General features: G+C 36.1%; 3 protein-coding genes and 1 non-coding gene across 6 annotated transcripts; 1 reads left to right on the top strand and 3 right to left on the bottom strand.

Moving 5' to 3' along the window:
• Positions 1-779: 779 nt before the first annotated feature.
• LOC132173344 (uncharacterized) lies at positions 780-8316 on the bottom strand. Its single transcript, XM_059584816.1, has 4 exons — positions 8111-8316; positions 6025-6235; positions 1104-5842; positions 780-1020 (listed from the first exon to the last, which is right to left on the bottom strand). Exons 1-4 carry the CDS (start codon positions 8270-8272, stop codon positions 931-933), a joined length of 5202 nt encoding a protein of 1733 aa, XP_059440799.1. The 5' UTR covers positions 8273-8316; the 3' UTR covers positions 780-930.
• A 2015-nt stretch (positions 8317-10331) lies between these two features.
• Positions 10332-12454, top strand: LOC132175178 (mitochondrial import inner membrane translocase subunit TIM8). Its single transcript, XM_059587033.1, has 2 exons — positions 10332-10573; positions 12036-12454. The coding sequence occupies exons 1-2, from the start codon at positions 10526-10528 to the stop codon at positions 12222-12224; spliced, it is 237 nt and encodes a 78-aa protein (XP_059443016.1). The 5' UTR covers positions 10332-10525; the 3' UTR covers positions 12225-12454.
• A 277-nt stretch (positions 12455-12731) lies between these two features.
• LOC132175177 (DNA-directed RNA polymerase V subunit 7-like) lies at positions 12732-14726 on the bottom strand. 3 transcript variants are annotated; one of them, XM_059587030.1, is made up of 3 exons: positions 14708-14726; positions 14432-14509; positions 12732-13550 (listed from the first exon to the last, which is right to left on the bottom strand). In XM_059587030.1, exon 3 carries the CDS (start codon positions 13532-13534, stop codon positions 13007-13009), a length of 528 nt encoding a protein of 175 aa, XP_059443013.1. In that variant the 5' UTR covers positions 13535-13550; positions 14432-14509; positions 14708-14726; the 3' UTR covers positions 12732-13006. The 3 variants fall into 3 exon arrangements, with proteins under 3 accessions (XP_059443013.1, XP_059443015.1, XP_059443012.1); XM_059587032.1 differs by lacking the exon at positions 14708-14726 and adding an exon at positions 14598-14696 and having other exon boundaries at positions 12732-13553; XM_059587029.1 differs by lacking the exon at positions 14708-14726 and adding an exon at positions 14598-14696.
• A 1209-nt stretch (positions 14727-15935) lies between these two features.
• On the bottom strand, positions 15936-16007 carry TRNAQ-UUG (transfer RNA glutamine (anticodon UUG)). Its single transcript has one exon. It is a non-coding gene; the product is annotated as a tRNA-Gln (tRNA).
• Between the last annotated feature and the right edge of the window lie 5194 nt (positions 16008-21201).

Here is a 21201-nt window from a genome sequence, read left to right as displayed (position 1 = left end):
TTTAGTGGATCCTTCACATTTCCAATTCCAATTAACTAGCACACTTTATCACGGTAAGTTTCCTAAATCTCTGTTTTTCCTTCTTTTCTTTTTTTTTTGAATATTTTGGTTTCTCTGAGCAACCCCATTTAATGGATCCTTCACTTTATCGCTGTTCTCCAAACTTTTTGTACTTCATGGTTATTAAGCATGCTTGGTTTACAACGTCATGTCAGTAAGGTAGCTTTTGCACGATGGATCTAGAAATTAGACTAAAAAAAATATAGGTAAGAATCTCTCTTTTCTGCAAATTATTTTTTGAACAATTGAATACACTAAGAAGTTAAGTGCTAAAAAAATGAAAAAATTAATTCTATATTGTTTCTGATTATTATATCCTTATCTCATTGAACAGATCAAACCCCGAATTCATTTATTTTTCTGGTATACAATCGGATTGGAATATCATAATAATGGTATAAATTGAGTCACTTTTGTTTTGATATTCTATACAAAACTCCATAAAGTCAAAGTGTAATTTATCAATTCCTTTCCATTTTTATCTGTTCCACTTGTTGCAAATTCTAATTTGACTATACAACTCTCTTTTGATTCCTCCATTCATACGTATTCAAGCATTACATATATGATATATGGATTAAGCCCTTCATAAGCTCAACTCGATACATAGTAGTGGAGAGTTTGAAACATATACTCGAACATTAATTAGGACGAAGATCTAAACACCCTCATTATTAAAAAAAAAAAAAAAAAAGGGCAAAATGCCTACAAAAGGGAAATTAAAATTAGAGAATAGGATTAACTTCTTCTTCTTTTTTTTTAATCAAATACGGGAAAAGATTACAGGGGTGAGAATTTGATTAACTTCATAACATAATCATAGTGCTAACACCTAATGCACATTTTCATCTCGTGGCCGGCGTTGTTGCTCTAAGACACACTGGATCCTCCAGTCACCAAAGATTTGGGTGAGTCGTCTACAAACTGTGAAAGCCACTCGAGCTCCGCCACATTGTCACTCTGCACATAAGACATTAAGAAAAATAACAATAAATAAAATTTGATACGAAAATATGAAACATCAAAAGTGGTGTGGTGCTTACAGGGAGGCAGAGGGCGTTGAAGTCCTCTATGAAAATCTGCAAACTCTTGGAGTTCATTAAAAAACCAACTGCTTCTTCATTAAATTCCACCAAGAAGCCCAACTTGACAAGCTCAGAGAGTGCACCAATATGATCGTTGTTATCCCACAACAAACCCTCAGATATTGCTTCAGAAAAATATGTAGCATATTCGATGACATTTTTGTATCCACAAGACCTGTCCACCTTTTGTGCTACGAACTTTGAAGACTCTCTATCCCAAAGCATCAACCGGGTTGCTTTTGCTTTCACAATTTCCCCAGTAGAAAGTGATAAACTATAGTTGACAGTAATGGGTTCAAATGTCTCAAGGAAAGTAATATTCAGAAGCCTTTTGATAGCGTCATGCCTCGTTTCCATTTCGATTTTCCTTGTAGGGTCAGCAAGAAAACCAAGGATGAGTCTAACCATCCCTTTCTTAAGCACAGTCTCCTTTGGGTTCACTTGCTTAAGATGAGCAACATCCACTGATTCTTCCTTGTGCACAGATTCAGATATTGTGCGAACCCCAATTTTTCTGTAAATTTCAAGCAACTTTCTCCGAGGTAAAGAAGGCAAGCTTTCCTGAGGGTACCATACAAATATAGGTTGAGGACAAAACTGATCAAAAAGATCCTTCAGTTGGAGATCGTCAGCAATGAAAACATCATGCTTGTAGGACAGCAAAATTCCATCTGAGCCTGAACCAACGGGTAATTTCACCAAGCAATCAGCCAAAGTTTTCTCAGTTTTTTCACTCCAGTGCTTCGAAACATACACCCAGAACTTACAACAATCAGCATTCAACAATGGTTGTCCTGAACTTTCCCAAACCTTCCAAAGCTTGCAGTAATCATCAACTGAAGGATTGTGCCTAACATGGAAAGCATTGGAGAAAAAGTTCAATAACTTTGGATCATAGTGTTTCTCCAAAACTTGCAACTGCAAACTGAAGAGACCATCCTCATCATGCAAAGCACATTCCCTGGGGCCGACCCACTTACCAATCTGACTTTCATTTGGGATCCAAATCCTTTTGGTAGCTTCACTGTCTGGCTTCCAATTAAACTCACTCAAGTAGTTGTATATTCTGACTATTGTAGAAAATTGATCGAGATGGAAATCAAGGTGGCTGGAAATCAATGGGCATCCTTTTTCCACATCAACAGTAACGTCAATTGCTCTGAGCTCTTCTTTGTAGGATGTAATACTAGAACCATAAAAGCCTTCATCAAGAAAAGGTCCATCAGTATGCTTCAAATAAGAGCCCCAATGGGAATTGAACAGTAAGCACTCGTTTGGAGGCCTATATCCAACATGGGTCTTCAACCATTTTTGAGAAATTTCTTCCCAGAATTTGTCCGGAAATGAATAATCCCAATCTTGTAGTAAAATGCGGATGCATTCCAGCAGCTTAAGAACATTATCAGGAGTTATGCAGGAGTGATCTTGAGGAAAATAAAGACCAGCAGCTACCATCTTCACACCATCTTTGATATCAACAACAACCCCCATCACCTTCAGCTCTTCCATGTATTCATGAATGTCCTTGCCATAATAGTTGTCACTATCATCTATGAAAGGGAGAACAGTAATTGGAGAAATAGATTGCCAATCTGGCCCAAACAGAATGCAACTACTTGGAGATCTATAAACACCAAGCCGTGTCCTCAACCACTTCTCCTCACGGATACATTTCCAAAGATCAGAAGGAAACTTAAATGGAGTGTCCTTTAGCTGTCTATAACATGACAGGAAAGACATAACAGTTTCTTTTGTTGTTTCTTTTGTTATGGAAGACGCGTGCTGCCTGAAACAGTAAGTAAATACCTTGACCGCATCCTCAAAATCCACCTTCACCCCTGTTTTCTTCAACTCGTTTCTGTAAGACGAGATGTTGCTTCCATAAAAACCTTCATCAATCAATGGGAAACCTCTGAAAACCTGTAGGATGCAACCCCATTGTGAGTCAAACAAGAAACATTCTCCTGGAGAATTGTAACCCATGTTTGTCTTGAAGCATTTCACACCTTTCAATGCCTCGATGAGCTTGTTGGCTGATCTCGAATGACGTATACATTCAAGGATCAAATGAACAGCCTCAGCTGTAAGCAAAGTCAAGCGTGAAGATGGCCTCAAATTGTCTACAACGAGATGGTAACTTTTACAAAATCCAATTAACACACCAAGCGACCTTAACTCCTCTTTAAAAGAAAGGATTTCCTCCCCATAATAATGTTTATCAATGAAGGGAATGTCACTAATTTGAGATGCAACTCTCCATTCGTCATCAGACAAAGCAGATTCAACTGGACATCCATCCCCACGGGATGTCCTTAGCCATTTTTTTTCATTGATACTGTTGATGAATTTGTCCAGAGGAAGCGAATTTTCCTTCAAGAATCTGATGAAATTAAGGATAGAAAACACAACGCCTCTAGTTAAAGTAGAGGAACCTGTAAGAGACATAAGATGCTTCCCAATAAATTCACATGCTTCTCCATACTGAAACATGACTCCAATTGTCTTCAGCTCTTCCTCATCCTCATTTATTCTATCTCCATAAAAACTTTGATCAATCAATGGAATATCAACAAGAATTGATCCATTCTGCAAAATGTTTCCCAACGAAGAGGAAAACATGAATGACTGATATGGTGCCCGGTAGCCAGAACAGCCATTGGTAGTAATTTTAAGCCAACTACCTTCCTTTATGCATTTCAAGAAGTTCTCTGGAATCCAAGCATGTCTCTGTTTGAGGTTTCGAATCCAATCCAACAGCAAGAATGCATTTTCATTCGTAAGTGGTGCAGAAACAGCAGGAATTGCAGCATTGGGAGGAGATATATAGGGGATATCAGAAGCTGCAACATAAGTTATTAGGAAATTTAAAAGCTGTTCACCAGAAGTAAATTCACCTGCAAAACGACCTGGATGCAAGTAGTCTTCTCCTAACTCGACATAGCCTTCACCTCTCCATGGATTTGAACCAACCAATCCCACCCATTTGCTTCCATTAGCTGGGACAAGGACCCCTTTTCTTTGAGTGGTTAGATTGCCATAGTTATCTGCGATCGGCATAGAAAGACACAAATTTGCCACCTCCGATTTTGAAAGATGATTCTGAGAGAGAGCGTGATATAAGAAGTGAACAAATGCAACAGCAAGCTTCCGATCGTTTTTGAGATAATAATTTAGGCGAACTGCATAGTCATATACTTTAAGAACATTAATCCTCACGTGAGCTTCAAGCCATTCCCACACCCTCTTAGAGGAGAAGATAGCTTCTTGCGTACTTTTTGGCATAAAAAAATGACCACCCACACATCTGAATTCCCTGTTCCAATCAATCAGCCACGATGCCATATGATTCTGTGGTGATAACACCACCCGCATCCAGTTCCCAGGTGTGCATTCATTTATGCTACACAAAGACACGTCCCCATAGAGACCCACATATTTTATTAGTGGTATGTTCCTGATGTTGGTGTTATGAAATATGGAGTTCCAATTATCAGCAACAAATAGTAAAATATCAATATACGTCTCGTCTGACACTCCTGCAACAAGATTAGAACTCCCGATGCACTTCACATACCAGATGTTGTTGACAGGTTCCACTCCTAAGAAACTCAATATGTGATCATACTCCTTTCTATCAAATGCAGAACTCAAAATATAATTTCCATGGGATGAAAGATCAAGCAAGCTCACCCCTTCATTCTTTGCCTTATCCAATATGTTCCAGAAAGCAGGCATAAGCCTACAAACTTCACGAGGTTTATGAAAAAATTTCTGCTTTGTGTAGGACTCGCTTGGAACAATATTTTCTTCGACAAGCTTTGCTTTGATTGACTCCCTCACGATATTCAACTCTTTATAAGAAGAACTGTTGATAGGAATGAACTTAAACATGGGAGCCAAACTAGATACTGGAGCATTTTCTGCTGTTCTGATTAGCGAGACCAAAGCATTGATAAAAGCATAGGGCACACAATCAAGAATCCCTTTGTTCCACTTGTTGTCCAAGAGGATTGTTTCCCTTGATGATGCAAGAAGAAAATCTGCCTGGATTATGAAGGGAAAGTTAGTGAACATCTCTGTTGGAAGAAATGCATAGACGCCAGGTGAGCTCATCCCTCTGTTGAGACGCTCTTGAAAGGGAAAAGCCAACGTGATCACCAACTCTTCTACTTCCATTCTCCTTTCCACTTTGTTTTCTTGCCTAACAGGAAACTTCTGCTTCCACATGTAGTAACTGCATTCTTTGTCGGAACCTTCATTCTCCTTTTCATTGGTTGAGAGATGGAGTGTGTAGGACTCAGCATCAATGCTCTTCTTCGTAACAAAGTCAGTCTCACTCGTGATAGCTATTGCACTGATGGTATTGAGTTGAGCATAGTTATTATGTTCCTTGACTGAAAACCGCTTTATCTTCGAGAGGAACAACAGAACTTCAGGATGAATGCTAGAGAGCTCCTCCTTCACGGCTTTGATCTTATCCGGCTTCAGAGGTAAGACTATTGTTGTCGTTGGAAGAGTATTTCCAGAACCATATATTTGCCATATGTCGGAAAGAGTTGGGTTCTCCTCCACCCATTCTGGAACAATGTACCCAAGATTGCAATATGGGCAAGGCTCTTCGTTGAACCGAATCTGATATCCATTGCTGAATATATACGGCCGAGCAGTAACCAGAAAGACACTCTTGAATCCAATACCTGTATATGTTGACCAGAAATAAGTTAGTTACAGCAACAGAAATATTCTTTGTCATAAAATTAAAAGGCAAAATAATAATAATAATTTCCCCTGCAAATATTTGGACAGTATAACACTTTTATGCCGTGTTTTCTTGCTCTGACTTCTTTCCAAAATATATATATATATCATCGTTACCTACCTTTCTCTCCAATATAACCGCGTTTCCTGTTGCCTTTCTTGGTGGAACGACCAACACTGCAAATGGAGTCTATATTTTTGGAAGAGAAACCAATTTCATTGTTGAAAATCAGCAATGTCGCTGGAGCTCCGGTGGCCGTAATGTCCTGAGAAGTTATGATGAACTCAAGCGATGGATCCCCACCTTCGAAGTAGTTATTGTCTTCCGCATTCTGGAAAAAAAAAATCCCACCATTTGTAGAGTCTAATTTAACAAAAATCATGGCTTAAAATGCTCAGCTAAAAAATAAAAATAAAAATAAAAATAAAAAACTTGGCTAACATTGAATCATCATGATCATACCGGTAGCAGCCATTGCAATCTTCAACCACATTTTCTACGTAGCATAATACATTTAAATAATTTTTTTTAAACAAAAGATATCATTGGGCTTTTGCATATATAAGTTGGTGGGGGCAGTGTAAGATTGCAAAAAGTGGGAGGGTTGCTGTAGAAACCGATGCTGCTTCGTTGTGGAAAGCCAAGTGGCGGATTTTGCCGGTGCTCAGGCTTATAAATGGACTCATTTTAATTTTAATTAATTAATTTTGTGTTTAATTTATGTATATATATAAAAGTTCTAAATATTATTGCTGTCCAGGCATCAACCCTAATTCAAATTATTTAGTATAACCATTAAGACCCTTCAATATTAACACATTAATTTTTTTTTTATTTTTTGAATGACACATTAATATTTTGCGTTGGGTTGATGGAAGATTTGCAAATAGCAGCAAAAATTACCTCCTCTAATTGAACCTATTTACTATAATTTACTTCGGCCCCAGCATTTAGCTAGGAGGAATTGGGAGGATCGAACATAAGGTAATAATTGAGTCGAGCCAAGTCAAACTCTGAGTATTGAATAGTCAAGTTTAATATATTTAAGGATGGGCCAATCTCAAACCTTTTACTAAACTAAATAATATGATCAAACTTAATTCATTTAAAAAAACAAAAAAAAATCAAGTTATTCCTGAGTTGCTCAAAATACATATTAATCATTAATTACATAATTATTTTTAAGATTTTATTATTGGTTGAGTTATAACCTTGATGACCCGTTTTGTCCAAGAATTTTAAGCACATAAAAAAGAAATATCAATATGAAAATTTTATTAAAAAAAAAAATTAGAAGTACTACCTATTTCAAATTTTTTTCCCAAAAGTTAGTTCCAATTTTTGGAACAAAAACTTGGGATGTTTAGCATTTCTCTAAAAAAAAAAAAAAATGTAATTGAAGTAATTTGATAGATTATAAAAGAAGAAGAATTAATGCAGATACTTCCCACAAACTACCATATAATTGACAATGTTTTTCCCAAACTTTCAATTTGGACAATGTCTTTCTCAAACTTCCAAAAAATGTCATTGCATTTGCTCCCACCCAATGAAGAAAATACCCTTTCATAAAATAGAAGAAAAAAAAATTCAAAAAAAATTGAACTTAAAAAAAAAAAATGCAGGGTGTAGAAACTTAAGGTCCATTTTGGATTGAGATTTCAAAAAGAGTGATTTAAAAATAGAGATTTTAAAATATGCGATTTGAAAACGTAAATTTTATAAACATAATTAAGCATTTAGCAAAATCACGATTTGGCCTTTAAAATCGTAGTTTAGTCTCTCCCGGCAATTTGAAAATGCAAATTTTATTATCAAATCGCAATTCCAAACAGTGAATTTTATGCGATTTGGAAAAAAAATCGTATCTTTAAAAAAATGCTTTTTTTTTTTTTTTTAAGAAAAATATTAATTTTTTTCCTGAATTTATTGGAGTATTTTTATCTTTCTTACTAATGCTGACCTCAGGACACTGCAATTGAAAGTTTGAGAAATTTTTTTCCTTGAATATGCTTGAATAACATTTCCCAAAATCTAAAAACTAACAAAAATATGAAAAACAAGAAAACAAAAGCAACAAGACATCGTAATCCCATGGAGTCCTCCCCCATTTCCACAGCATCAAACAAAGGTCACTAGCTAAAATTTCACCATATGGATCGCCATTAAAGAAGCATGCATGTGAGAGAATGAGTTAGGAAGTAACCTGAATGAGTTCCATGAGGAAATGGACATCCTTGGCATAAAGTTCAGCAGAGAGATTCTTGACGGCCTGATGAAGATCCTCCGTCAGTGGGTTCTCTTCCCCTCCAATCGAAAACTTTTTCTTACGTATAGCTTCTACGTGTTCTCTCGCTGCCGTCTCCATATCCGTACGTTACAGAAAACCAAAGCGCACACACAAAAGCCAGATCTTAGCTTAGCAAGAGAGTGAAAGAAGACTGAGAGTGAAAGAGACACAGTTGTTTCATAATATTATAGGCTGAGAAAACTTAACGAAGGGGTTTCTCAATGAAGTCAAATAAAGGTGATGGGATTAAAGAGAGAAAAGGAAAAGGTTCTGTACGGAAAGTTGCAAAGTATCAAAGTGAAGCATTGCATGAGGTATCTGATTCGGCTACCTTTTCATATTCCTTGGAAAGTGGAATTCTAGTGGAAGACCCAAGCCACTCTCGCGTTGCCTTGTTGTCAGGCTCTAAAGGATTTGTTTTTTTCTTCAAAGCAAGTGCAGAGGGGAAGAAGAAAGACTACACCAAGTAAAAGAAAATTGACATCCCCTAATTTTTTTTTTTATAAAATGCTAGCATTTACATTTATTTGAGCAGTTAAATATAATAAATGGTTCAAATTAAAAAAATAATAATAATAATAAATAAATTTGAGAAATTCAAATCCCATAAAGGATGACTAAACATTCCAACAAAGACCCTTAGTATAACCATTAATACAGGGTAGAAAAAACTAAATTTTATTAGCCTATGGGATTCTTATTGGCTCGTGTGGTTTGAAGCAGTCAGTAGTGGCTGGGCCGGGCCAGGCCAGAGCTGAGTTTATACAAATATCTTGGGCTTTGCATGATTCGACCCATGCGTGCGTCGCCTTTTCAGTTTCCTAAGGAAAGTGGAATTCAAGTGGAAGAGGCTGCGTTTCCTGTCTTGGGTAGTTGCCACGCGCACGCCGCTGCAAAAAAACGAAGGTAAATAAAGGTGTTGCGATTTTGAGGAAAAAAAATATTATATACATTGCATTTGGGACTTTGCATGAGCTTTCCGGAGAGTGGAATTATGGTGGAAGGCCGAAGGTCACTCGGCTTGATTTATTGGGCATGGTTTTTAATGAAATTTTTGGGAAAAATCAAATCCAATTCTTCTATTTTCATGGAATTTCAATTTTCCCTATCAGTTTTAACTTTTGACAATTATGTACTTTTTAGCTTTTCTTTTTTTTTTTTTACCTCTCATCAATTTTACTATCCAGTTAAGTAATGATATGCTAAGCCAAACTAATAAATTAATGTCATGTAAATTGTTTAACATATCATATATCAATTATTCATGCCACATGTTACAATTACTTAAGCACATCTTCTTCTTCTTATTCTTTTTAATGAGAGAGGAGGGTAGGTAGGAGTAGTTGACCACCGATCAAGATCTCCTATAATTTCAAATTATGACATTTAAGCTGTTTTTTTTTACATCAAAGTGTTTGAAAAATACCATCTACTAAAAATGTGGCATATTGTAAAAGCCGTTTCTTTACGTTGTGTATATTTTCATTATGCTATTATTATCTATATTGTAAAAAAGCTTTGAGCACCAAAGTGTCTTTTGGTTTTTTTAAGAAGAAGCAAAAGTGAATAATAAGTTTTTTGGAAGGGAAATTTTTTATAACTACTTCGACAACATACCATATTTTTAATAGGTGACATTTTCCAAGTTGTTTGATGCTTCGAAATGGCTTAACTTTTGTAGTTTGAGAATATACAATCATTTTAAAATTGTAGGCGATCTTAATCCGTCAATCACTCCTACATAATGAAGAGAGCCAACTTTCAACCCTTGTGAAAGTTTAATTTGACTCCCAACTCTATGAAAAATCCATTTATAGTTCATGTTGTATTATGATTAAAACTTAGGCTTCAATTATAGGCGTCATAATTTGAAATGTTCTATAAGCCTAAACTCAGTAAATTAATAACTCCCCTTATGTATCACGGATTTGAATCATCTCCAGTTCACGGCTAAGATTACATTAAGAGCATCTAAGGTGAAAAAAGGGCCACGTCGTTAACGGCATCTCAAAGGAAAGAAGCATTAAACGGCTCTCATCGAAACCCAAACCCTTCCATCCCCACGCCTGCAAGACTCCTCAGACATTAGGCAATGTGGTGGAATCCATTGGGCCTAAGCCTTGATCTGTCTAAATGGTAGGTCGTATTGCGAAAACGGGCCCATTTACTCTCGGCCCCTTGTCCCATCTTCCTCGGCTTGTAGGCGTCGTTGCTTTTAGGGTTTTAGAAGCGCGCTTGAGCTACTCAACAATTGCGGTATTTCAGATTACAGAGGGTTTAGCTACCGAAAAGTCAATCGCTCTCTCTCTCTCTCTCTCACTCACTCACTCAATGGATCCGTCACAATACCAATCCAATGAACTAGCGCAATTTATCGCGGTAAGTTTCCTCAATATCTGTTTTTTTTTTTTTTTTTGGTTTCTTGGTGTTTGGATTCTTAGAAACCTGAAATAAAGGAAAGAGAAAATTTAATATTATCTATTTTACTTCGTAATATGTTACAATGGGTGATTATTGTACTTCATGATTATTAGGCATGCTTGGTTTATTGACTCATAAGTTGGTTGTCTGGTTACTGGAACATTATCTTATAAATTTGAGCGTTTGGTACTTAGGTCTATATGGGAAAATCGAAAAGTCCTTTTCTTTTTGTTGACCCATAAGCTTGCTGTCTGGTTTCCGGAATATTGTACTGTGGGTTCGAGTGTGCTTGGTTGTTCCAAGTCGAGGACTTGACGAAATGGATCCTCTTAAGGATGTCTTATATGCAATGGTTGGTTCAATTTAAATAGGTAAGGGGGATTGCATTTGCATATTTGGGTTTCTCGTTGAATGAAGTCCTTGGCCCCAAAAAAGAAAAAGAAAAGGTAAAAGAATCTGGTTTGAAGAGTAGAGCGATAATTTTACTTAATTTGTTTTTAGCTGGCTGTTTGTTTAGATGATATCAAAAGTGGATGGTTTAGTCCTTGGTGTTGCCTCCATTGCAGTATTAGAATATTGATTAAGTGATCGAATTCAACTTTTCCTGTGAGATTATGCTTATTTATTATGGTGTCAAAGCTGGTGATTATGAGTTTGAACCTAAACCCTAACTCTATCTCCACATTTGTTGAAGGAGAGTTTCAGTCTACACTTGAGCAAAGTTGTAAATGATTGAATTTTCCTATTTGTATCGGTTTAAACTTTTAGGTTTAGTGGTAATTTATCATACATTTCTTTTGTTCATGCTTCATAAGTGTAGAAAGTAGTATTAAACGATTGAAGTTTATCTTTTCTTTTAGCTTAAGGTTTTAGGTTAAGTGGTAATTTATCATACATTCCCTTTGTTCCTGCTTCTTATGTAAGATGTCAGCATGGTTTTAAGACCAATTCTCCTCTGTATAGCTTTTGGACACTGATTTTAGCCCATTATGGATTTGACTATTCTAGGAACATACATTTTGAGATCAAGAAAAGATAATGGTGGTGGTGGTAGTGATGATGATTATTATTGTTATCGTTAATAGTAAGTCATACTAGTATATATCAAAAAATAGTAAGTCATACTAGTACCAAGTTGCGTGTATCATTTATGTGATTATTTTCTGAGTAAGTTCATGTTGGGACTGACTCTAATCTGTACAAGTTTTATACACTGATTTAGCCCTTCATAGACTCAACTCTTGTAAGAAGGTATGTTATGAGATCAATGATACATAGTACTTATCAAAAAAAATGATACATAGTAGTTGTGGCGATTGTGATGATGGTTATTATTTTTCTCACTATTAGTAAGTCATATTAGTACCAAGTTGCATTTACTATTTATTTGATTCTTGAGTAAATTGTGGTGTCTATGCAGCAAGAGAAGGAAAGAGCCATGGTTAATGAGATGGTGGGAAAGCTCACAAATGTCTGCTGGGACAAGTGCATCACTGGTACACCCGGGAGCAAGTTCAGCTCCAGTGAGTCTAGCTGCCTTTCAAACTGTGCTCGGCGTTATATGGATATGAGTGTCATTATCATGAAACGCTTCCAAAACATGCAATGAAGGTCTAGGAGCATCGTTGTGTTATCCCAATTACAAGATGTGGTCTTTTTTGCCTGTGGTGTCCTCAGTTAAATTATCAGCTGAAGATATTTTGTATTTTTGGAAGTAAATCTCTTTTCATTTTCATGAAAATATTACATTAAGATGTCTTTCAATTTTATAGTACTCAACAATCAATTTCCTGAGCATTTCATGATGAATGAATTGGTAGCGTGTTGTGGTTGGTTACAGTTTTAAGCTTATTATCTGCTGCTTGAAGGCTTGGTGGCTGTGACGATTGAGGAAGCAACGAAATTTGATTATGAATAAACCCTTTTTCGTGATGTGATGTTGTGTGCTAAAAGTTGTATGGTGTTGCAAATGTGAATATTTTATGGTAAATTTAGTAGCTGCATACATTCACTTGCCGAAAGTAACCTCGGATCACCATTGGATAGTGGATTGTATTTGGAAGTTCGCAAGGAAAGGAACGCTGGAATGGGAAGGATAAAATGAATTACGAGGAAATGAAACAAAAAAGAAATATTGTAATCTGCCACAATAATATCCATTAAGTGTGCCTGCTGACAAAATAACACCACATTTGGACAGCCAAAATGCGATTTACCAGAAGTTTTTACCTTCTAACGGATGAAAACTTGAAGCTGCTGTAAACATGCCAAAATGAGATTTACATGAAGTTTGATTGGAGGACTTGGAAGTAGTAGGGCAGCATGAGCATTGACAAGGTTCAAAAACATATTTGCAGGTCTACACATATACAGAGTGAGCATTTCCTAACACTAAGAAATTGGTCCTAGATAATCGCCCTCCAAACTGACCAGTGCCTGAAATTCCCTATCCGCCTCCAACCACATTGTTCCAATCACAATGAAACGAACCACAACATCCTTTTCGATCTTCGATAGCTTGTCCCGGAACACTGGACTCTCCCCGCCCTCATAGCAGTAACCTGGCATTTTCCGGGGAGCGAGAAAAATGTTTTCTATTGGCCCACATTTCAAGAGGACCCCATGCTTCAGAACCTTGTGGACAACCCCCTCCGAAATCTCTCCTTTGTGCAGCTTGAAGGTGATGGCGCTAAAAACAACTGGGAAGATAACATCTCCCGTTTGCTGTCTGACTCTTCCCTCTCCTATGCTATCCAGAGTAGTGACAGCATGATAATATCCAAGATCCTTAGTGGCCTTTCTGGCAGCAAAGTCGCCCAACAGGCGAATAATAATTGCCCGTTGAAGCATCAATCCTTTTGCATCCAGGTTTTCAGCAGGGATTATGACATTCCAGGGCAACTGTACTTTGAGAAACATTTTGTTTTTCCCCCACCTGCTATAAACCAAAAGAATAAGACAACAACCATGAGTATGCTAACTTCATTTTCTAAATTTCTGTCTGTGTTCTCATCTTCTGAGATGTAAGTCATCCATATGAAAAAATTCAGAGGATGGACCATACAGTCAGCTGAAAGAAACAAACAAACAATAGTAAGAACAAAGTTCTGCAAATAATTGTGAACCTTATGCATCATTTAACTATTTCTCCAGCATGATATCTGACATCAAATACTATCATATACAATTTTCAGCATTGAAGAAGGAGAGAAGCATGGCCCCACAAATGTAACACACCACACAACATAATATACACTACAGCTTTAACAGGCCAACATGGTGGAGATGGTGGTGTAAATAAAGTGGAGCAGTGGACAACAGTAAGCAACAACATATATGGTCATAATGGCAGTGTGGTGTTGTTGCAGAGTGGCACTGCCGTGTGGGTGATCCTGGTGATTCACTGATTCTAAATGACAACACAAACAGCACAGTACTTACGGGCCAACGGCAATAATTCCAAAATGCAGCCAGTTGATAGAGGTAAAAGCAAACCTACAAAGAATTTTTCAAACCAAACTATGAATTTACACGGGAAGTTCCAAAATCTGGCGGAAAGATTGAGTGCAACTCCTCATTACTTATCAAAAAAAATATCTCGAACAAAAGCTTCCATTTTTAACAGTGTAAAACACCCCCAGAACGACCAGAAGCACAAAACTGTGTTTCTCAAAACAAAAAGCTCGGAATTACAGAAAATTAAGCCAGCAATGGAAGTTTCAGTCTAAATTGTAACTTTCCTCTATAGTTTTGACTTCGCATTAAAAAGTAAGATGGTGAAGAACATGCAAAGCAAAACCAGGGAAAGGGAATAACCGTTGGTGTTGACAGAGCTTTGAATTTTTCAGCAGCTAATTTGAGAACGGCGACGGGACAGCCTCCGGAACGCTAAACCTGATAGAAACAATTAGACAATCAGCGAATCAGAATCAGAATCAGAATCAGAGAGCACAACAAAGAAGAAATGTTTGGTTTTACGAACACTTTAAAAAGGGAGCGGCCGGCAGCAGCAAAAATGACACAGAGAGGAGTCTGGAGTTAGGGTTTTTTCATTTTTGAAAGGGGAAAAAAACGCATATTATCACGTCTTACCCGACCCGACCCGGACCGGTCGGTATTGGTGGATTTTGCCCTACTCAAGCAGCCTAAAGAATGGAGTTGTGGAGCCGAGTTACACTTGTCATTGAGGAAAGAGAATAACTTATATAGAAAACCTCCATTTTGTGTCCACCAATGAGGAGTTGCTACCTTAGTATAGAGCATAATAACAAAATAAAATCAAACCACCTGATCATATCAAGTTTAATCATTTTTTTTTTTAACAAAAGAATAAAAATGCTTTGTAATAAAAGATCAACCACCCCATTGACTAGGGATGGCTGGGCGGCCACCCCATGGCTTGGGGGTGGCAGGGCTTGCTTCATTGGAGTGGGAAGGGCAAGCCCTGGGTTCGCCTAGATGCCAATAAATCCTGCCCCCTCGATAGTCTTTGGAAGCCGTACAGAGCAAAGGATAAGTTTTTTGGATTCTCCTCCATAATGTCACCTCCGGCATTGGTTGGGCATTCGGGTTACTAGTTGTGATTCTTTGGCTCAGAGAATTATTTGATAGCCATGTACAGATTGGTTTAGAGGGGTTTGGGGAAGGGGATTGATGGGGTTCCGTTGGTTTTTCCAATTCTTTCTACATTCTTGTTTGTTTCTTGCCTCCATCTTTTTTACTTGTTCTTACATCTGAGATATCGATTCCTTTCTTTTAGTTCCATTTCTTTGGAACAATTTTGGTGGATTGATTTATCCGCATGTAAAATGTAATAGGTCTTTGGAATGATACTTTGGAGAGAACTCAGTAAAAAGAAGATGGCCTGGCCTGGAGTGGATGGCGCGGCCACCCCATGGCCTAGGGGTGGCACGCTGATCCAGTTGGGGTGGCCACATGCACCCCATAACTCACTGGGGGTGGCTAGGCGACCACCCCATGGGCCGGAGCCACCCCTCCTCATTTTGTTTTTATTTTAAAACAATTTTTTGTTTATTATTTAGTACAATCAAGTGTGGTTGTGTTTTTTATTTAAGTGTAAGTTTTGTATAATTGGCTAAGGTGTCACCTTTTTATTGGTGGCACAAAAGTCACATTTTCTGCGTACACCCAAGTCGCTCTCTTTGAGGAAATATTTCTGCTTCTCTCCCTCCTCTCTTTTTCAAAATATTTCTTTTGGGCTAGTCTAGTTTCAGAGTGGGCGATGCCAAGATTATGGTATGGGCCTATACACGAAATTGGGCCAGGCATTCAATAAAAAAGGCATTGGGAAATTAAAAAAAGGTCCTACCGGGAGTCGAACCCAGGTCGCTGGATTCAAAGTCCAGAGTGCTAACCACTACACCATAGAACCCTGTTGATGCTTAATTTCGTTAACTGATTCTAAAAACGATAAAAAAACACTGTGGAGTCTACCAGCTGAAAAAGAATTCGAAGTTGTATATCTAATATGCAACATTGAATCCCATAATGTGAATGAAAATATAAATTAATGGGTAATGTTATACACCTCACTTTTATTTCCTTTATTGCACATCTAATTAAGATTGACACAATTAGTAATTTGGGGTCGGGGAACATTGACAATGAAATCGTAGTTTGAAGAGTATATGTACTTTTTTCCCTTTTTTTTTGTTTGTTTGTTTTTTTTTACAATGATGAATCAAATGGTTGATTGGCAGTGCCACATTGACAAAGTGAGATAAATTGCTCGGGTACAAAATCTGGCTTAAGAACATATATAGCTTCTTCTTCTTCTTGTAGCTAAATAAGGGTTGATAGAGATATTATTACGGCTTTTACTATAAGTTTCTTACAAATTGATATGATAGTTTATGTATATCACTTATCACGTCAGTTACTAAACAATTAAATCTATATATAAACTTTTGTTGCTTAATTGTTTTTATTTATTTAGTATCGGATAGCACTGCTGGTCGGAGACTGCGCATGCTATGGAAGTTTATAAGCTTAATTTTTTCCCTATCAAAATATGCTTCCACATCTTAACTAGTATCAAACAACAAGCAAGCTGACCAATCAATACAAATTTGTTGCCTAACTTAAGGATACGCGATAAAACTACCCAATCAAAGTTCATGGATGCAGCGTTTCGATCTAGAATTCTTTCAATTATTGAAGATTAATTAGTGGTAGGTATCATTATCAGCAAAGAGACCCTATAAACTTTTAGTTGGCAAGTGGCAACACATCATAACGCACAACAACAGCCTGCATCTACAAAAGGATCTCCTTAATTCCTCGTTTATCGAAAACAAAAGATACTATACCTACCTTGTACATTGTCATTATCCATTGACCACCCTAATTAATCATTGAAACTCGTACTAATTCCGTAAGCCAAAAAATGCCAAAATCCTAGCTCCTACTTCGCAGCTTCGTGAATTCCCTAATATCCAACCATTGCCTCTGACAAAAAGGCAGAACTTTGGTAAAAAGGTGAAATATGTGACTAGAAAAGCCTAATCTGATATATACGCAAATTAATCACCACTCAATTCTCAATTGAAAGATATATATAATATATAAAATTTAGAGAAGCAGAAGTTGCCAGCACATGCATACATCTTATAAGCTGCATTCGATCGGTTTAGATCTCTAGGGAACATCCACTATATATCCAGGGTGCGATGATAATGATGTGTTTAAAGATCAAAATCTGCATGTTCACCCAACAAACCCCATCAAATCAAAATGCATAAAAAACTGTTATAACTAGTGGTTTATATTCATTCAGAGAGTAATACTGGTTGGCTGAGTAATCTGTGGGGTATTTTGGAGTTTTTCAAAATACATCAATAGAATTGGAATTTTTTTATATGTTAATTAAGTTGTAACCATGAGTCATTAATAGTGAAATATAACCGTACTCTCCTATGGACGTAGGTACTTTACCGAACTATGTAAATCTGTCTCGATTTTCTTTTGTTTTATTTATTTTCGATTCTATATTATTCATCATTGTTGCGCACGGTAATAACAAAAACACTAATAATTAAAAGAAAGCAAGCCAAACTCTTTAAAATAAGACATTTACACGAACTAGTACTTTGGTCAAATAGTACTGCAAGCGAGTGCCTGGCACTTGACATATCTGACTAAAACCCCAAGCCTTTTGCTTCATTCTATAATGTTTCTTGGAACATGCATATGATGTAAGACTAATTAATGACACAGTTCAACATTAATGTATATCAATTCATCCACTAATGATGTATACTTGAGCTTAATTTGCTTCTCTTAATTTCTTGACAAAACTTGCAAGGAAATCAGCTACAAAATTAGTTAACCTTAAAAATTTTCCAATCCCAAAATTCTATGACCTAAAATAACAAAATTTATTAAAAATAAATATTAGTAAGACAACAAAAAGAAAATCTACTGCTGGTGGTGATTAAATCATATCACGACGTCGTAGATCATCACTTATTTTTGAAAAAGCGAGAACTCCAAAAGCTTGGGATGAGCTGTCCATCTATCGTATTACAGCGTGAACTGTGAACGTACGTGAACGAGATGTTCGTGCATGTGGCATGTCACCTTGTCGCAATGCTCCGCGCAGTGAGAGCGACACAAAGGTCATCACAACAGCGCGTAGTGGCCGGCTAGCTATGAAGTCATTTCTGATATGATTGCCACGTCTTAATTAATTTCTAAGGAAAATCCTCCTATTTCTCCCTATAATAGATAAATTTATTTAAATTTCAACGCTAAATAGGCAGCAAAAATGCCTCCCCCCCCCGGAAAAAAAAAAAAAAAAGGACAGAAAATATACAATCACGGTGCCAAGACATCCAATTCCGCCACCCGTTGCTCGACCGCTTAAGCTGATAAGGATTATTTTATTTTCATGAAATGAGAGATGTATAATTTAATTTTTTGTAATCTCAAAATAAGATAAAATTATTCAATTAATACCCTTAATTGTTTTATCCAATTTTTGCTTCTTATCAGAGTGAATTGAAGCAATACCCTTAGTGCATATAGGTGGCAACATTGAGAACCTCAAAAGATGAGAGGGTTGCGTGTCAAAGTTCAAAGTTACAAAGGAAAAGCAAAGTTTTATTATACATGCATCTGTCCTGTCTTACTGTTCATCACTAATATTATAAGAAAGATGATTAGGAGCAATAATTTAAATCGCCAGGTCATTATACACCATCAAAACAAACAATGACTGTTTCACTAATCATGCATTCACATGTAAAAATAATACTATAAGGAGGATTAGAGTTTATTTGTATCATTTCAAATGTAATATGACTTTTAAAATTACCAATAGATCGAAATTTAATAATGAATATCTCAAATTCAATGGTAATTTTAAAAGTTACATTACATTTTAAAGAACTTTAATTCTTCTTATAACATAATTACTCAACTTGTAATATCATGCAATTAAACCAATGGATCTGCATTTAATTTGCAAAGCATGATAAATCACCACTATATATAATTTTAAAAAATTTAAGCCCAACCCATAGCACGTTGCCACTAAAGGCATTTCTTCTATAGAATCTCTTAATATTGTTCCATAGAATTAAAAAGAGAATAATATTCTCTAACCATAAATAATTCAGTTCAGATGTAGAATATATATTAGAAGCTTTTCGCAACTGATCAATTGATAGAATCATTAAAGATTTGACATTTTCAAACTCTAGTAGGTAACTCACTACAAGTTCGAGAATTACAAAGAGAAGACGTGTAGAAACGAGATATATATCAACAAGAAGAAGGAAAAGGGTTGAATAGAGGAACTCCATGAATAAATTTAAAGCGTGTGTTGAATCAGACAACATAATTATGTTGTGTATTTTATTTGAAATTAATGAAAAAAATCTTAAGTCAAAAAGAAAATAGTTAATTTAATTAATAGTTTAATCAAGTGGACCACTACATGTACTTGTTGATGTAGTGCTTTCGAGTTTCAATTGGCAAAGAACTTCGAAATGTAAGGTAAAAAAAATCTTTGAACCCTCTATACTCGATAAGAGTGGAACATCAACTATAGTTACACAAATTATATATGAAAAGTTTCCTTATTGCAGTTGCCACAAACTAAAAGCAAAGTTCATTTCAAAGACTGAGACAACAAGGTAGTTTGGTCAATTAGCTCATTGATTAATCATTAGTTCTTTTAGTGTCTCTCTACATTATCATCTCCTTAAAAAAAACACAGAGAGAAGACACATCAAAACGCAATCACAACCACATCGTCAATCGCTTGAGATTTGGATGTTTTAATCGAAACAAAAATTTAGAACCTCGATTATGGTACCTTATTAAATCATCATTATAAGGTGAAAATAAATGATAAATTTAATCATTGAATTAATACTATAACTAACTGGGCCACACATATGTAGTTGTTGATATAGCGTGCTAGAATATTTTCTATATTAAGACTTATTTAGTTTCCATGTAGGTTTAAAATTAATTAACTTCCTTATTTAGCTTAGGTTTTCTTGTCAATACTCCTTGATACAATTCAATAAACTTCAATATAGTAAAGATGTAGCCCTAAAGGCCTTTCTCAGTCTCTTTATTTTTCTTTGCTTTTGCTCTCTCTTTCACTTCATAAATTTTATTATATATTTCTACATATTGCTTTCAAGTTTCAATTGGCAAAGAACTTTGAAATGTAAAATAAAAAGACTTTGAACCCTATAGACTCGATAAGAGTGGGACATCAACTATAGTTACACAAATTATATATGATTAATTATGAAAAGTTTCCTTATTGCAGCTGCCACAATCTAAAAGCAAAGTTCATTTCAAAGACAGACTACAAGGTAGTTTGGTCAATTAGCTCATTGATTAATCAACAATTCTTTTAGTCTCTCCCTATATTATCAGCTCCTTAAGGGAACAAGAAAAAGGAGAAAAACATCAAAACCCAGGCATGTAACACACGTGCACGGTGCACAACCATCTTCAATCCCAGAGTTAGCTTGCCATGAAAATATCTTACATTAAAAATTGCTAACAAATTGATGCATCATTAATTATAGTAATGACAGCTTAGCTAATAATAATTATTTTGAATCATATTTTATATATATTTAGCAGATCTTATCTCTTCTGAGGTGACCCATATTTAAAACTCTTTCACCTACCACTTCAACCCCATCTTCACCTTATAATAACGACTAAAGGCATTCGCAAACTCAATATATATAATATGCCTCCAATTTTCTCTTTTAGTTTTCTATGCAAACAAACAGAATTCCCTGTACAATGACATCAAAAAGAGGCAGAATAGCGGGAGAGGGAATTCAGCCAATACTCTTCAAAAACAAAAACAGGTAGACACATATAGTTGTCATTCATGGAATGGTTCCACTGGGAACAACCAGAACAACACTTCGAATCCCCTGTTCACGCGTGATAGTCAAAAAGCTATTAGATAGAGCGCAATAACGTTGCTCTTCGACAAAAAATCAAAGCATGAAAAATATGTGAAATAATAGGTTATTTAGTGGGGGTGCATGATTGATATTTAGGTTATGATCATTGATTTGGCT

This window comes from Corylus avellana, chromosome ca3, assembly GCF_901000735.1.
Source record: "Corylus avellana chromosome ca3, CavTom2PMs-1.0".
In the NCBI taxonomy this organism is placed as follows: Eukaryota; Viridiplantae; Streptophyta; class Magnoliopsida; order Fagales; family Betulaceae; genus Corylus; species Corylus avellana.
Note: the sequence above shows the minus strand (reverse complement) of the source record. Positions and strands in the feature narration are given on the sequence as shown.

Excerpts from the sequence above, each read along its gene's own strand:
- LOC132173344 (XM_059584816.1), bottom strand. The coding sequence starts at position 8,272 with ATGGAGACGGCAGCGAGAGAACACGTAGAAGCTATACGTAAGAAAAAG. Across the intron at positions 6,236-8,110 it reads TCCTCATGGAACTCATTCAG|AATGCGGAAGACAATAACTA; the intron begins GTTACTTCCTAA and ends TTTTTTTTCCAG. Across the intron at positions 1,021-1,103 it reads TCAACGCCCTCTGCCTCCCT|AGTGACAATGTGGCGGAGCT; the intron begins GTAAGCACCACA and ends TCTTATGTGCAG.
- LOC132175178 (XM_059587033.1), top strand. The coding sequence starts at position 10,526 with ATGGATCCGTCACAATACCAATCCAATGAACTAGCGCAATTTATCGCG. Across the intron at positions 10,574-12,035 it reads AACTAGCGCAATTTATCGCG|CAAGAGAAGGAAAGAGCCAT; the intron begins GTAAGTTTCCTC and ends GTGTCTATGCAG.
- LOC132175177 (XM_059587030.1), bottom strand. The coding sequence starts at position 13,534 with ATGTTTCTCAAAGTACAGTTGCCCTGGAATGTCATAATCCCTGCTGAA.